Source organism: Salvia splendens, chromosome 12, assembly GCF_004379255.2.
Source record: "Salvia splendens isolate huo1 chromosome 12, SspV2, whole genome shotgun sequence".
NCBI lineage: Eukaryota > Viridiplantae > Streptophyta > Magnoliopsida > Lamiales > Lamiaceae > Salvia > Salvia splendens.
Window position 1 is genome coordinate 24,989,462 of NC_056043.1, and position 15,982 is coordinate 25,005,443.

Below are 15,982 nucleotides of genomic sequence, written 5' to 3' on the forward strand. Positions count from 1 at the left end.
AGCCGACGCCGGGCATTTTGTGATGACAATTGGAGAGGTTAGATGAAAATTGGGGAGGAAATGAAGATGATTTGGGAAGAATAGATGTGTATTTGTGTGTGAAATGAGGATGAAATAAGAGTATTTATAGAGTAAAAAAATAAATAAATAAGGAAAACGGTCGAAAAACGGTAATATTACCGTTTTCGATTTTTTATTTATTAAATTCGAATTTAAAAAAATGATTTATTGCGTCTGCGTGACGAAGCCCACTCGCGGGCCGGCGAGTGGGCGTCACGCATGGCGCCGGAGCGCGCCACGTCGCCCGAGCGCGTGGCGAGACTGCCCTCGATCCGTCTCGATTTTTAATGATCTTATGTACTAGTACTAATTAATCGTTGCACTACTCGTTTTTCAATTATTGGATATGTGAGTGTGATTTAAGCTTAGTATCTCTCGAGTTGAAGAATATTGTTGAGCTATGGATTAATTATGTATTTTTCTCAATTTTAACTGTGTAAATATTTCTTCCCTATTTAAAATGTAGAGCGTTTGTTAATTTATAGTAGTATAGTATTTACTCACAATTCTTATTTAATTAAGATGTGTGTGTACCGAGATGTGCCGGAGTTTTGGCTCATTAGAGGGAAAGCCTTGATGTAGAGAGAAGAAGAATGAACATGTCATTATGATTGAAGGGGAAAACAGAAAAAGAAACTTGTATCATAGGTACAACTAACTTTGATTTTTCTATAACTAATTTGAGCTAATTAACTAACATTCAACAAGAAAAACTCTACAAGTTGTTTTATATAGAGACATATCTTGAGTGCCTTTGAGACATATAGCTTAACAATATTTTGCATATGTTAAGCTCAGCATATTAACAGAAAAGGCAATAATGTGTGGGTAAAGTATTGCAACGCTCCTATAAGGGTTCGATGATGCACACCTAAACTCAAATTAATATAAATATTGTCCGCTTTAGGCGGCTAACCCTGGCAGTTTTATTCTCAAGACACTTCCCAGATTCTCCAATAACAAAGACTCATTCATTACTAGACATCCATAAAGTATCCTAATTTGCTCTTTATATTAGTGAGCCTCAAATTTTTTAAGCTGCATATAATGAAGATATTTAGAGAAAAGCCATGGAGAAAGAAATTGCTATGATATAGAAGAACAAAACATGAGAGTAATTGTATATAGACCAACACGTAAAGTTATTGGATTGAAATACATTTACAAAACAAATGAAGATGAAAGCATTCAAAACTATAAGGCCAAGATGAGAATAGAGACAGTCTGTGTTGTTCTTGCTCTTGCAACATAGCTAGAGCTTCAAGTATTTCAACTTACTGTGTCTAAATGGTGAGTTAGATCAGGAAGAGGTATTTGTTGAAGAGGTTTTTGAGTTGATGGAAAATAAGCCAAAATGTATGGACTCAAGAAAGCTATATATGGGCTTAAGCAAGCTCTAAGCTAGGATTGATTGATATTCTTCCAAAAATGGTTTTCATCAAAGTACTAATGAGCATTCTTTTTATGTGAATAAATAAAATCATAATATTATGATTGTTTGCATTTTATGCATATAATCTTATGTATATGGGTACTAACAAATGGATGGTGAAAAAATTCAAACAAATAGTTATAGAATAATTTGAAATGATCAAATTGAGAATCATAAAATATTTTCTTGGAATCCAAGTGATTCAATCTGGAAAAGAAATACACATATCACAAGAAAAGTCCATGGAAGATTCCTTGAAGAAATTTGGAATAAAGACTGCAATCCAGTTTTCTGGCAAATGGCGATAAGTGATAAGTCGGATAAAAATATGGTATCTTCTTAGACAGACAGCATCGTGTCGTTGATCACATGCTTTCTCAATCCCAGAATATGAATGTCGACAAAATACTTATTCCAATCTATCATTGTTGCATCCACTTCAAACGTAGCTCGCTCCTCTTCCGACATCTCCTCCAACAACACCCGAGTATTGCCACAATGGAACCTGCACCCACATACAAACACACTCATTGATAATGCCACCACAAACTAATATATAAAATATTCTCAGGCTAAATAATTGCATACTACTCCCTCCATCCGCCATTAGATGCATGTTGACCCGACTCAGATTTTAAAAAATGCAGAAGAAAGTTAGTAGAAAAAAGTTAGTGGAATATGAGGTTCATTATCATAAGATGTTACACTTGTGGGATGACACATGATTTTAGGAGGTTTTGTTTTGTTTGTTAAATGGAGAGAGAAAATATAGTTTTTATATTTATGTGAAAGAGAACTTTTTCTAATAATGAAAATGTGACATCTTTTGTGCGAAAAACTAAAAAGGAAAGTGTGACATCTGCTATGGGACGGAGGGAGTACTTAAAAAATAAATTTGATAAGTATTGATGGACGAAACAAAAAGAAAAAACTTGTACAGTAATGGCAGAAGGAGTGAATACTTATATTAATCATATACCTGGCTTTGAAGAATTCTAGAAACTCGTACATCTTGCAAAGTTGCTCTGCATAAGCAACCCTTGCTTTGTTTTGTTTCCGAACCTTCGCTTCCGCACCAACTACTGCATTTCGCTCTCTCAAGTATTCGGACAAGTTACAAAATTGGTCGAACAACTTCATTTCACTCACATATCCAGTTTCAACTAAAGGATTTGCACTAAAATGCTCATAAATATATTCGAACATTCCATTGAATCTTAAAGGATTCACAAAGTCAGTTGTCACATGGTACACTGATACGGATTGGGGGAGGGGGAGAGAGAAAGATGGTTGGGCCGGCAGAGAGAAAGGAGGAAGCAGGTGGAGAAGATTAAGGGAGAGAGCTGATTCCTATTTTTATGCTTTTCAAATATTTGTTATTCGGTTTCCTTTATTTTAGCACTAGAATTGCCTATATATAGAGAGTCTCCTAATAGAGAGATCATCTTGGAGAGATCATTATTGGACGAGTTTTTCTCGTAGGCCTCCTTCGTGAGGATTAGGCCTCTGCGGAGGATTTCCCTTTCTTGTTTTGCTATTCAGTTTCTTTCAATAAAGCCGAGCATTTCTGATTCCAGATTCTATATTATATTCTTGTTCGTCAGCCTTTACTCCTATCAATTAGTGCGGTGAACGATGGTGAATTCCAGGACGGATACGCGATTGGACGGATTGGAGAAGGCTGTAGCAGAGTTGAAGTGGCGGTCCCAAAGGAGGACAGATCAAATCGAGGTTTTGAGTGCTAAGTTAGACGACTTCATATGTGAGTTTCGAGCTTCCCTTGCTGCACATCGGAGGACCTTTTCCCACACCCAACAATAATACTGCGGCTATCCTACCCACGGTGACAGCCCCAATGCTGCCCTCTAATCCAACAACTCCTACACCAGCAACTCCACCTACACTAGCACCAATGACAGCACCGCTGCTGTCCTCGTGCACTATTATGCCACAGTTTCAGCCTTCCGTCATGCCTCTGTTGCAACATTGTGATCCTGCGGCTGCTGCAGACCATGCCAAACTCTTGGTTTCTTCTGGTCCGCCTACAACAACCATGGTGTCAACACCACGGTTGTCCTCCAGCTCCAATATTCAGCTTCAGCCTTTGCGTGGTTTAGTTTTGGCTGCTGCCCACCAGTCTATGCAGTCGATAGTTTCCCTTCCGGACCCCCCATATGCAGCAGTTGACGCTCCATTCTCCCATCAGGCCATGCTATTATTCCTTCATATAGTTGGCCATCTTCTATGGTTCAATGCTCTGGCTACTACCCAAAAGTATGAGTTTGAACCTCCACCAGACGAAGTACTTAGGGTCCAGATTTAGACCTCAGCCTTGAGGGCAAGGCTGTTTTGAGGGTGAGGCAGTTGATACGGATTGGGGGAGGGGGAGAGAGAAAGATGGTTGGGCCGGCAGAGAGAAAGGAGGAAGCATGTGGAGAAGATTAAGGGAGAGAGCTGATTCCAATTTTTATGCTTTTCAAATAATTGTTATTCGGTTTCCTTTATTTTAGCACTAGAATTGCCTATATATAGAGAGAGTCTCCTAATAGAGAGATCATCTTGGAGAGATCATTATTGGACGAGTTTTTCTCGTAGGCTTCCTTCGTGAGGATTAGGCCTCTGCGGAGGATTTCCCTTTCTTGTTTTGTTATTCAGTTTCTTTCAATAAAGCCGAGCATTTCTGATTCCAGATTCTATATTATATTCTTGTTCGTCAGCCTTTACTCCTATCATACACATTCACTCCTGCCCTGTTCAAAATTCCATGCTTAGCAATAGCTGCAATCGTTGTATTTGCCACCATGTCTACTGGAACCTATATGCATTTATACATTTATATGTTAGTATAATTACATATAATCAGATTGTCTTAATTACTTGAATATGTATTGCTTACAATGTCGGTATGTAAGGCAGGATCAGCCAGATAAGCAGGAAGTTGTCCTTTCCCATAAGAAATAATCACCGGATAATACATTCTGATAGCCATAATTAAATTAATCAACTCACAATTTTAAATTATGACATTTTAATTTGTAGCATGAATAAAAAGAGAAGAAATGCACTTACCTATTTCCTTGTATCCATCCATGAACAGGCTCTTTATAGCAGCTCTCGATGACGGATGGCCTCAAAATAAGCAATGAGACGTCTTGTCTAGTTTCGTTAAGGACCATTTCTCCCATTGCCTTAGTCATATGATACGCGTTGTACCATCCATAGTATGCAGCCCTGCAGGCAGTGACGGATCCAGAACAATAAGATTTTTTTTTATTTCATTTAAACTATTTTCTCTTCGCATCATAAGTACCTTTCTAGGCCGAGCCTCTTGAGTTCTTTTGTAGTGTCACGACCGGTCGAGGCTATGCAGGCTTTCAAAGCCAAGTTCATCTCATCGGCCGGATCTAGAGGAAACAAGGAGGAACATATCTCATCATGCTTTCTCCCATTCTCTCCCATCATCAACGGCTTCTCGTAGATTATCCCGTCTCTTCTTCCATTAACATATGCTGCATATTCTTACTAATTTAGCCACATGCTTCATATATAGGCATAATCATATTCTAAATAAATTTGGGCACATACATACCAGTGGACATATGCACAAAAAGTCTGAGATTTTTGCAATTCTTGGCGAACCTCATTAGCCGTAGAGGCGCATTCACGTTTATATCAAGTAGAAAATCGTACCTATACATATAAAGAATTAAAGATAAGAATTTGTCAAGAAATGTATTTTTTTAAAAAAAAATTTGATGTATGTTAACAACCTGTCATAAAATGTTGTGCTAGCTGCAGATTCAACTATCACATCCACTTCCTCCATAATTTTGTTTTCTGAATTTATATCCATTCCAAGATTTGGTTCACAAATATTTCCAACCACTGGTATCACCTTAGATTTCACATATTCTTCGTATGTGCTCCCATACTTTTTCGTAAACATACAAATAACTCCGAGTTCATAATCTAAGAAAAAATAAAATCAGCAAATTAGCTAGTATGATGATAATGTAAGGATAAATAAATAAATTAAAGAGAAAACATACCTCGTTCGATAGTCTATGAAGCGCAGCCTCGTTATCACTCGCCTTAACTAGTAAGTAGATTTTTCCCAGAGATGTGGATCTCAATAGATTTTCGATTAGAGCTGCATCATTATCATGTTTCGTTTAGTTTAAAAAAACATTCGATAAGGAACGATTTAATTTGAAAAGAAAGAGTATCGTACTTTTTCCAAGAAGACCAGTTCCACCGGTAATGAAAATGTTCTTCCCTTGAAAGAAGCTATCAATCCCTATCCCGCCACCCGACTCTGCCTCAAATGGCAGTTCAGATTCAAGAGGGTGGCGGGGACGGGTGAAGAAGGGATAGCCATTATAGCTAACACCCAACTTACCACTTCTTCTTGTCTTTGACTTGAGCTTTTCGTTCCCAAAAATTGGATTAGCGAGTTTGCTTTTGTTGCTAAGTTTTGTATGAGAAAATTCTACTAAAGGGCTGAAAAATACATTTTGAGTGAGCGACATATATGGTTTTTTGTTGTGTTTAAGTGGAATTAATCTGCTTTTCTTTTCTTGCAAAAGGTGGAGATTGCCTCTTTATAGAATGTGTGATAACTTAAGAAACCAAATAAGATCAATTCCGCGATGATTCCTCAGTGTGGATGCAAATTAAACTTAGCTAAATTAATTAATATACTCATGAATTATAGTACTATATATATATATATATATATATAGTTGAAAGTGGATATCATGAATTTAGTAATACATGCAACTGCAAGACAGTGAAATATGAAGAAGCGTGTCGTTTGCATTTACGACGACATTAGAAGCTGAAAATGTTAATTAATCATTAGCTAACGATTACTACTTATTAATTGGAGAGTTGTTAGTCTCATACATTACACTTAGTCTTGAATGCTTAAGGATTGACAAGTTAATTTACGTAGTAGTATATAACAAGTTTCCCAGTAGGGTTCGCCATATGAGCTTGTTGCCTCACTAACGGAGTATAATATAAAGAGATCAATAGTTTTAGTTACGACCACATTCTATTATAAAATTAATAGTAGTTGTAGTAGTAGTATAAAAGTGGGACTTAAAATCGATTAACTTTTATCATCATTTTTATTCACATTTCTTAAAATTTACATTGAATTAAAGTGGGATTATAAATCGTGGATGGGTGGAGTAATATTTTAGTCAAAAAGTTCTTAAAAAGTGTAAAAGTATTTTAACGATATTATATCAGTATCAAGGAACGGCTGGTAATATTTTTTAAAAAAAAAGGTAGCCGCGGATGATATTAGTGCAATGTGTACATAGAGGAAAAATATAATTCTATGATATTATAACTACATATATATGTAACAACGTCAAACTAGAATTTAAACCAAGTCTTCCGTGCTTATAAAAAGAAAGAAAAAACTCAGTCTGCCGGATATTTCTCACAAGGTACAAAACTAAGTCTTTGGGAATGATTCCATGAAATTATCTGAACTGACCAACTGAGATAGAGACAAGACTAATTTTCCCATGTCGTTTCAGACCATTAAGAGAAAATTTCATTCATATACCCACTTTCATTCAAAATTTGCATACACATATGACATATATACAAAAAGAATTTCATTCATATATTATTAAACTAATATATGGTGAAGGGGAGGCGTGATTCATTACTAACTTTCTTAAGTTGCTAACTCTGCTAACTACTCATTAAAGCAGTATATTAAAAATATCAACACGAACGACATTAAATGTCAACATAAACTTAGTTGATATTTTAATACACTATGTGGACATTTTAATATAATGCATTGATGAGTTAATAAGTTAGTAATTTAAGAAAAATTAGTATTATAACGCACTGTTGGCGAAGAGTACTAAATAAAAGGAGTATATGGTCAATGCCGGACCACGGATTTTTTACTCTATTCAAGAGGAATATACTTGAGCAATTAAATTACAACTACTAATTATTAAGACACTCATGATGAAAGTTATAAATAAATAAATATATTGGGAAAGAGTACTTTAAAAGTTAAAACATTACTTTGGTTGACGGGAAAGTAAAATTGGCACGGAAATGATTCCTGAGAAAATGAATCACGGTAATATGATTCTTAATAACTTTCCTTTTCTGTGTTTGGAAAATATCAAGATTTTAAATTTATAGTATTTGATTTAAACACCAAACTAAATATATAATAATTATTTTTTATTTATAACAAAAAATAATAATATAAATTATTAATAAATTATTAACTAAAAATGATAATAATTATATTATTATATTTATTATTATGATGGATAGTTTAAATATGGATTATTCATCATAATATATAATAATATAATTATAATTATAGTTACATGAGTATTATAATCATTTACTCATGATCATAAACGATTATAATAATAAATATAATTATTATTATAATTATTATATTTACGGATATTATAATTGAATAAATTTGTAATTTAAAATTTCACTACGACTTTATTGATTATTAATTTATAAAATAATAATTATTTATTATTATATAATTTATATTGTATAATTATATTTTAATTATTTGATAAATTATTAATTATTATTATGATAATAATAGTTATATATAAATATTATAATAATATAGTTATAATTAAGATAATTTAATTAGTTATTATTATACTGAAATTAAGTAGTGTTATGATTTATAATTTTAAATTATTTATAAAACATTGTAATTATTTAATAATAATAATGATAATAAAATCATATCATATTGCATTAAATATGTAAGATTCCTAAAACAGGAAAAAAGAATATCTAAGAAAAGTTAGGATTCAGAATCCTAACATAAAAATGGTAGTTTATTGTCGTTTGATCCGACACAAGTTTTAAGAAATATAATAGAAAATGGATTGGAAAAGTTAATAATATCTGAGCCATACTCTAATATATTGGTTTTATATTAAAATGAGAGTGTTAGTGGAAAGTGTAGTCCACCACAAAAAATGGTAAAAGTGAAAGGTGACAAATTTTTAGGGACGAACGAAAATGAAAATAAGTGATAAATTTTCAAGGACGGAAGGAGTATTTTAATTGAGGTATTTGGATAACTTTTGTTTAATTAAAATAAGTACAAATATGGCAGCGTGGAGCTGTGGTGACCTTGAGGTCACGAGTTTGCCACCCACTGGGAGACTTTTGGCCTAAATCTGAAAACTTGATAGAGCAGGATTAGTCGGATTCCGTCAAAGACGAATTCGGTATACATGTGGTTAAACCGAAAAAAAGTACAAATATTTATCTGCAAATACATTAATTTTGTATCATTTTATTTACTAGAGAGAAGAAATGATAAAAATAGAAAATAAACTATTTTTATGAGACGTCTAAAATGAAAAAAAATGTGTCAGTTTAGGTGCTAAATAATCCATTGTGAATTTAAAATGATTAAAATTAACCAGAAAGTACATTTTTCATTGTGAAACACGGGTAATAAAACTATATATACAGCATTGAATCAGCATTACAATATCCAAGTTAATTTAGTGGAAAAACCCAATTAGTCGGCACCACATAATGGGCCTTCACCTAACGGCCCATTTCTTTAGAAAATCGCAGCCCACCTGAACACTGCTGCTGGTAAAGATACTACAGCGCTCTCCGAAAATTGAAGTATTGACGCGGCAGCGGTTCGGCCGCAGAAGCTCCGGCGATGTTGGTGAAGAGGTGAGCCGTCGTTCCTGGAGGTTTCTGCCCAGTCAAAAATCGAATTGCTATTTATTTCTATTGATTTTTCCAATTTATGCTTACTGGAATTGAATTGAACAGGCTGGTTTTCCGACTAAAATGCACGAACAATTCGTTTCGAGAATGGAAAGCATTTGATACTATAGTACGTTTTTTCATCTAACATTTTTAGCAATTTAATGTAATTTTTGGATATTATTTATTTAGAGAAATTGGAAAATTTTAATTAGGTTAAGATTATTGTGTTTGGATTCAGTTAATATAAGTTGGTATTTTTTTAGAATCCAATTCCTAGGCCAAGAAAGTGGATTGATGGAAGCTTGATAGCTGAAGAAAGATGTTCAACTTATTTAAATGTGAAATGTAACTGCAGTGATCATCTTGTTCAACACTGCTTAACTATATAAAGTAATCGTTAACAGGGGAAGAAGGAGGATGGCTTTGTCCAAGGAGGGAGGTTTTTTGGGACCTCTAATGATGGTAAGAGACGGTTATACTTGATTTTTTTTAAACGATTGCAAAGATGAATACATATGGTGTTGAGCACTTGAGCTATGCTCAAAAGTAGAAGTCTTTTTGTCATTTCTCAGCTGTACTGCATTACAGAAAGTATAGTAAAAGGTTTTATTAATGGCAAATCTGGGCGGTGAAGGATATCTGCTGACAAAACCGATTGCGAGAAAATTAGGGGAGGAAGTTATTAATGCACTTCACTCGGGACAAAGAAGTAGAGCTTCTAATCTACTTTCTGAGCTTGGTAGTGGAGATCGAGCATCGGAAGTGCATTCTTTCCTTCCTATCCTTCAGTTTTGTGCAAGGGCACCTGATCCATTGGTAGGAATCTTCTCTCTGATGCTTTGTGTTTCCCATCTCCTTTATTTCTGCCTTTCTCGAGTTCTTGAGACATTTCTTATGTCTCTCACTGTTATGATCCAAAAGTGATTAACCAAAAAAAGATCTGGTATATAGAAAGAAATACAAGATGCCTGTGTTTATGCTGAACGGTGGGAGGATGGTGTGATGGATTATCACCTGGTTCAACATATTGAAAACTGATGTATCTTCCTCTGCAGTTTGCAATGGAAACTTGGAAACTTATGGTGGAGAAGGATGTGAAATTGAGTGAAAAATGTTATTTATTTACAATTAAGGCTCTCTGTAAAGGTGACTATTTAGATGAGGTATTCACATGTTGTACTCTTCCCCTGTTGTTTCATGTCCATCTTTTGGTTGTGTTTCACTTCATACAGAATCATCTAATCAGTTTTACATCGCAATAAGGTCATAGAAATTGCATGAATTTCTTTGATGAGCTGGATAATATCTTCTTATTTTCCAAAACATCAGGCATTCAGTATACTGAGCATTCAAAGGGCACATGCGGAAATATGTCCAACTTTACAAGTGTATAATTGTTTGTTAAAAGCCTCCGTTCAAATGAATAGCTTAAATCATGCTAATGAAGTCTTGTATTTGATGGAGCAAGAAGGAATGCTCAAAGACATTATTACGTACTCTCAGCTTCTCAAGGTATGCAGAATCCTACTATATTTTGTTGGCAAGTGCTTTACAACGTAAGCAATGCTGCATTTACTGGATTATTTTTTTTTAGTAACATAATTATGTTGGGATTATTATGGTGGGATATTATTAGTTTGAAATGTTAATTGGAGGGACATAAACTAAATTATGTTGGGATTCAATTGTGATTAAGTAGGAAGCTTAAACTATTTTTAAATGTCTTTTTATCAGCTTGCAGTCTTGCAGCAGAACCTCTCAGCAGTTCATGAAATTTGGAAGGATTGTATTAAGTACTATTCTCTGAGCATTATAACTCTTCGGAAGTTCGTATGGGCTTTCACAAGGTTGAAAGATTTAGAGTCTGCTTATATGGCGTTGCAGAAAATGGTTGCTGCAGCTTCCCAGCATAAATTTAGTACCACAGCAACTTATGAGCAAATGTTGTGTATTTCAAGATTGGATGTTCCTATCCCTTTCAGCGACGATTTGGCACGGGATCGATACACTAGGAGTAGTGATACTTCTGTATCTTATAGTCCTGTGTATAACAAGGAAAATGATTCGACTAAGGGGGCTAGATTTGGAATGCAAGAGACAGGAGTTGCACATGCTGGTATAAGCTTATCAGAGCAGCCTTTCTCTGGACCTGTCATGAAATTATTAATGTGCTCCTTCGATGACATCATTTCCTCTTGTGCTCATTCTCGGAATATTATGTTTGCTGAGCAATTAATGTTACAGGTATGACAAGTTTGTTACTTGATCTGTAGTCAAGAGGTCTTATGTAATTTGTTATATAAGAGAGTAATCTTTCGAAATAAACACTGAATAGTGTGAATTACTTAGAGTATTCTCCAGTGGTTCTCTCTAAGTATATGTATGTAGTGCTGTCAGCTGTGAAGCATTCCTCATAGGAGATAGGAAGGGAGCGAATGTGGTAGTAAATAGGAAAAAAGTAAAAGAAATATGGTTGATAGTTGACCCATGGTTTTCTGCTTATTTCCTCTTTTCAGATGCGAGTTCTTGGCTTGGAACCATCTTCTCGTACTTATAATGGCTACATAAGAGCATTGGTTTCTGTGAAGACATTTCATGATGGCGTGGAAGTGGTAAAATAATCTTTGCAGTTATGTCTTTTAGAGGCTGGGTAGTGGAATTTATAGTTGATTTATGATTATACATGCATTTTCATGCCTTTTGCAGTTAAATATCATGAGACAGAAAAATATGAAGCCTTCTGATTCTACTCTTGCTGCACTATCTGTTAGCTGCAGTAGGGGTTTGCAACTGGACTTGGCTGAAACATTCCTGGATCAAGTTTCAAAATGTAATCATGTCAATATTTTCAATGAGTTCCTGAAAGCATGTGATACAGTGGTGAGTAGACCCCGTACTGCATTCATATCAGTATCATGCAATTGAAAATTGACCTGGCCTATGAATCTAACATCACTAAAGTATTGTAGAATGTGTTTTAGTATCACATTGATTGCATCAAAGCAATTAAACAAATACCCGTTGTTCAGTGTTTCTTAGCCAGCTAATGGGATTTTTTCAAAATGAAAAATCCATACTAGATAGATTGTAGGGAAATCAGTAACTCTTGTTTTCTTAATTTATTTCCTTAATTCATGTTTGGAGTATCCTGATGAAGATTTTCTATTTTTGGGCTGCCAAAACCTCGTCTCTGCTTATACGTGGCCTATAATGTTGCAGGATAAACCTGAAAGAGCTATTAGGGTATGGGCCCGAATGAAATATAAGAATCTTAAGCCAGATATCAGAACATATGAGCTGTTGTTTTCATTATTTGGCAGCGTCAATGCACCTTATGACGATCCAAATCTTGTATCACAAGCTGATGCTGCTAAAAGGATAAAGGCCATAGAAATGGATATGACGAGGCATGGCATCCAGCACAATCTCTTTTCACTGCAAAACCTGGTAAGTGTTGCATCATTAAGATTCTTGGTAGTTTCAGCACAATTCTGAACTAGGAAGCAAACAATTTTCCTCATTTATAAAGTCTACATTGGATAAGTAATACTTGATGACATATCCTCTCTATTCAGAGCGTCAAAGTTTATAGCAGAAGTTTGTGGTGTTATAAGAGTTCAAAAGTATATTCTGACAGGCTGGCCTGCCACTGTTTTCTGTTTAGGAGTTTCAAGTTTTGAACTTGAATACTGAGAATAGAGAATTATCCTTCTGTAGATCTAGTGTTGCATCTGTGGACCATAATTTTGCTGACTCCAATGGAATTCCTAACTATTTACAATTTCCTGGTTTCTGCAGCTGAAAGCTCTTGGTAGGGAGAAAATGGTCAATGAGCTGATCCAGTACATACGCGTTGCAGAGGAGCAGTGTGTATATAGAAATACAAATCTTGGAGTACAGATTTATAACACTTTTTTGCACTCTCTTGTTGAGGCTAAGGAAGTATGTCAGTGTTTGATGCTTTCTCATATAAATGTGTGTCAAGAGTACTGATAATAGATTTTCATTTTCATTTTTAGAGTCACATGGCAATTGAGATATTCAAGAAAATGATTTTGTGTGGACTCTTACCAAATCTTTCAACTTATGGTATCATGATTGACTGTTGTAGCATTATAAATTGCTATACATCTGCTTGTGCCCTGATCTCAAGGATGATTCGTGATGGCTTACCTATGAATGTGGTAATCTATACAGGCCTGGTGAAGGTATTCTCCCATGCTCTATTTTCATCCAAAAGTTTTGTTGAATGTGTGCTATTGAAATATAAGTGTTGGAATTACTTTGCCCTTTTCTTGTTGATTCTGATTTTACATTTCAAAACTTTTGTATTCCACTTTTTGGTGGCATCATTTTCTCTATGGTGAATTCTCAAATAATTCATTGTTACATTTAAAATTTTCCTTTCTATAGGGAGAATACCCTCATGTATTTTGTGAGACCACTAATTCCATGCAAATACTTTTGAGCGCAAGTTATGGATATCAAAACCAATCTCTTATATTAAATGAAGAATCTCGTGCATTGAACTTGACAGCAAGATGCGGCACTCTAATATTATTTTGGTCTAGGTATCCATTGGGAGGTCTTACACATGCATTAGCCATTTTAAGGCGTGAAAGCAACCCGTTTATAAGTTTTGTACGCGCTTACAGTTCTTCATGTTTGTTGCAGCAGATCTAGCATTTGTTTTTTAATTTCAGATGGTGGTCTTTTGGTGCTGACTTAGTTTTTTCTGCTAGGTCTGGCTTACATATTACTTGGACAAATAGCTTATTAGCTTTTATTCTTAGTTTGTTATCCAGAATGTAGAGTATACATACATATATAGTATGGACATTTATTGTCTGTGTGTAACCATCTCGTTTGGGCAAGTGGGACCTGTGAATGGTAGATGAAATATTTTAGTTTACGATCTTACAAAAAACCATTATTCGTGTCAGATCCTGTCGAGGAGTGAAGCATTCAATGAGGCATTTAGACTACTCGATCTGGCGATCTCAGAAGCAATTCAACCCGATCTGTTGTTGTACGATGCTATTCTAAAAATAGCTAGTCAAAAGGTAATTTACTTGTGTTCCAGTTTGTGGTTTTATAGCATAGATGAAATAGTACTTATATAGTGTAATCAGGAGTTGACTGACTATAAAGAAATAGTATCACGTAACAATATCTAGTGAATGTTCTTCTGTTGCTTTTGTTTGAATATGACATTATTGTTGCTGAACTTGGTGGCCGTGGATCATGGCCTACTAATTTTATGGAACATGAATTTTCGTCCATCCATATATACAGGTTCTGGATGAACACCTCCAATAATATTTAGAATTTGATGAACACCTTCAATAATATTTAGAATGCCAGCATGATAATTTGCTATAAGATGAGAAGAGGAGCTTTCTGGATTTCTGGGCCAAGCATGAATTGGATTGTCTGAAAGTCATTCAAAAGCTGAATAGTACCTCAAAAACAAGTTGTTTATTGGTTGTTCTAAACCTGTAAAGTTAAATTGTCAGGGAAAAATTGGCGTGCTCGAGCTGATTGTAGAGAAGATGCACCGGCTGAAAATCCGACCAGATCCATCGACCTGCCGCCATGTCTTCTCTGCATATGCAGATAATGGCTTTCACAGCACTGCCATGGAAGCGTTGCAAGTCATGAGTTTGAGAATGATTTCTGAAGAAGATGATATTCTCGAAGAGTACAAGTTGAAGTATGAGAATCTAATACTGGATGAGGAGTCGGATGCTGAATCAGAGATAGTTGGGGTTTTCAAAGACTTGCCCGATCTTGTCGTTTCCCTGCTGAATTTAAGATGGTACGCCATTCTTGTGTCGCCACCATCTTGGTTACCAGACCAAAGTCCTTGGGCAAAGAGGCTTTCCAGTAATTATACAGCTAGGCTCAGTGGCTAACAGAATATTGAGCTTCTCTTTGGTGAATATATGTGCGCCCGGCTCGTTCTGTAAATCACAGAGAAGGGGATTTGTATCTTTCTGCATTGGGTGAGATTCCGCATAAACAATCAGGTACACATAATACAAGTTGCATCTGTAGAATTAGAGGATAAGGCTCCTGGGAATTGAGTGGATGCACTTGGTACTCCCGATATGCCTGATCTTCCCGACAGACTAGACCGCGCTGTTTTAGACCATTAAACTCTTCAACTAACAAAACCTACATGTCTGCAGTAAGCAAAAGTAGTTTCTGCAGCTCTCTAACTCATTTTGTATATCATAGAGGCAAAGATGAGCATTTGCTTCCTTCTGCCGAAATGGTTGCCTCACTTTGTTTATTATTTTGATACATTTATTTTCTAATATGTACAAGTCTATTTATTCGTAATCTTATGCACTTCAAAAGTAAAAAATGTGTTTTGCAACATTTTAATTTCATATAGTATCAAATCAAGGATGCAAAGATAATCTCTTTGCTAGTTTTATTAATAGAGTGAACTGAGTATTTTATTTGCGCATCGGTGGTCATTGGAAAATAATTTATATTTATAGTCCTTAAACTATGACATAATATCATTTCATAATTTTTTCACTATTTTTAGATGAAAATGTCGTTTGTCGTTTTTTCAGTTTTATACTCCATTCGCCCCAGAATAAGGGCCCTATTTAGTTGTGGCACGAATTTTAAGAAATGTAAAGAACAATGAGTATAATAAGTTAGTGGAATATGAGTCCCACTAATATATAGTTTTAAAACAAAATGTGAGTG

The 15,982-nt window shown here is 35.0% G+C and overlaps 1 protein-coding gene and 1 pseudogene across 2 annotated transcripts; one reads left to right on the plus strand and one right to left on the minus strand.

The window, feature by feature from the left end:
• Positions 1 to 1,831: 1,831 nt before the first annotated feature.
• On the minus strand, positions 1,832 to 6,021 carry LOC121757758 (annotated as a pseudogene).
• A 3,052-nt stretch (positions 6,022 to 9,073) lies between these two features.
• On the plus strand, positions 9,074 to 15,601 carry LOC121758982 (pentatricopeptide repeat-containing protein At1g76280-like). 2 transcript variants are annotated; one of them, XM_042154462.1, is made up of 14 exons: positions 9,074 to 9,217; positions 9,320 to 9,383; positions 9,661 to 9,718; positions 9,891 to 10,072; positions 10,312 to 10,419; positions 10,586 to 10,768; positions 10,991 to 11,500; positions 11,773 to 11,868; positions 11,963 to 12,136; positions 12,476 to 12,703; positions 13,055 to 13,198; positions 13,276 to 13,464; positions 14,200 to 14,319; positions 14,773 to 15,601. In XM_042154462.1, the coding sequence occupies exons 1-14, from the start codon at positions 9,204 to 9,206 to the stop codon at positions 15,169 to 15,171; spliced, it is 2,469 nt and encodes an 822-aa protein (XP_042010396.1). In that variant the 5' UTR covers positions 9,074 to 9,203; the 3' UTR covers positions 15,172 to 15,601. The 2 variants fall into 2 exon arrangements, with proteins under 2 accessions (XP_042010396.1, XP_042010397.1); XM_042154463.1 differs by having other exon boundaries at positions 9,198 to 9,217; positions 9,829 to 10,072.
• The last annotated feature ends 381 nt before the right edge of the window (positions 15,602 to 15,982 follow it).

Excerpts from the sequence above, each read along its gene's own strand:
- LOC121758982 (XM_042154462.1), top strand. Across the intron at positions 10,073-10,311 it reads CAAGGGCACCTGATCCATTG|TTTGCAATGGAAACTTGGAA; the intron begins GTAGGAATCTTC and ends CTTCCTCTGCAG. Across the intron at positions 10,769-10,990 it reads CGTACTCTCAGCTTCTCAAG|CTTGCAGTCTTGCAGCAGAA; the intron begins GTATGCAGAATC and ends TCTTTTTATCAG.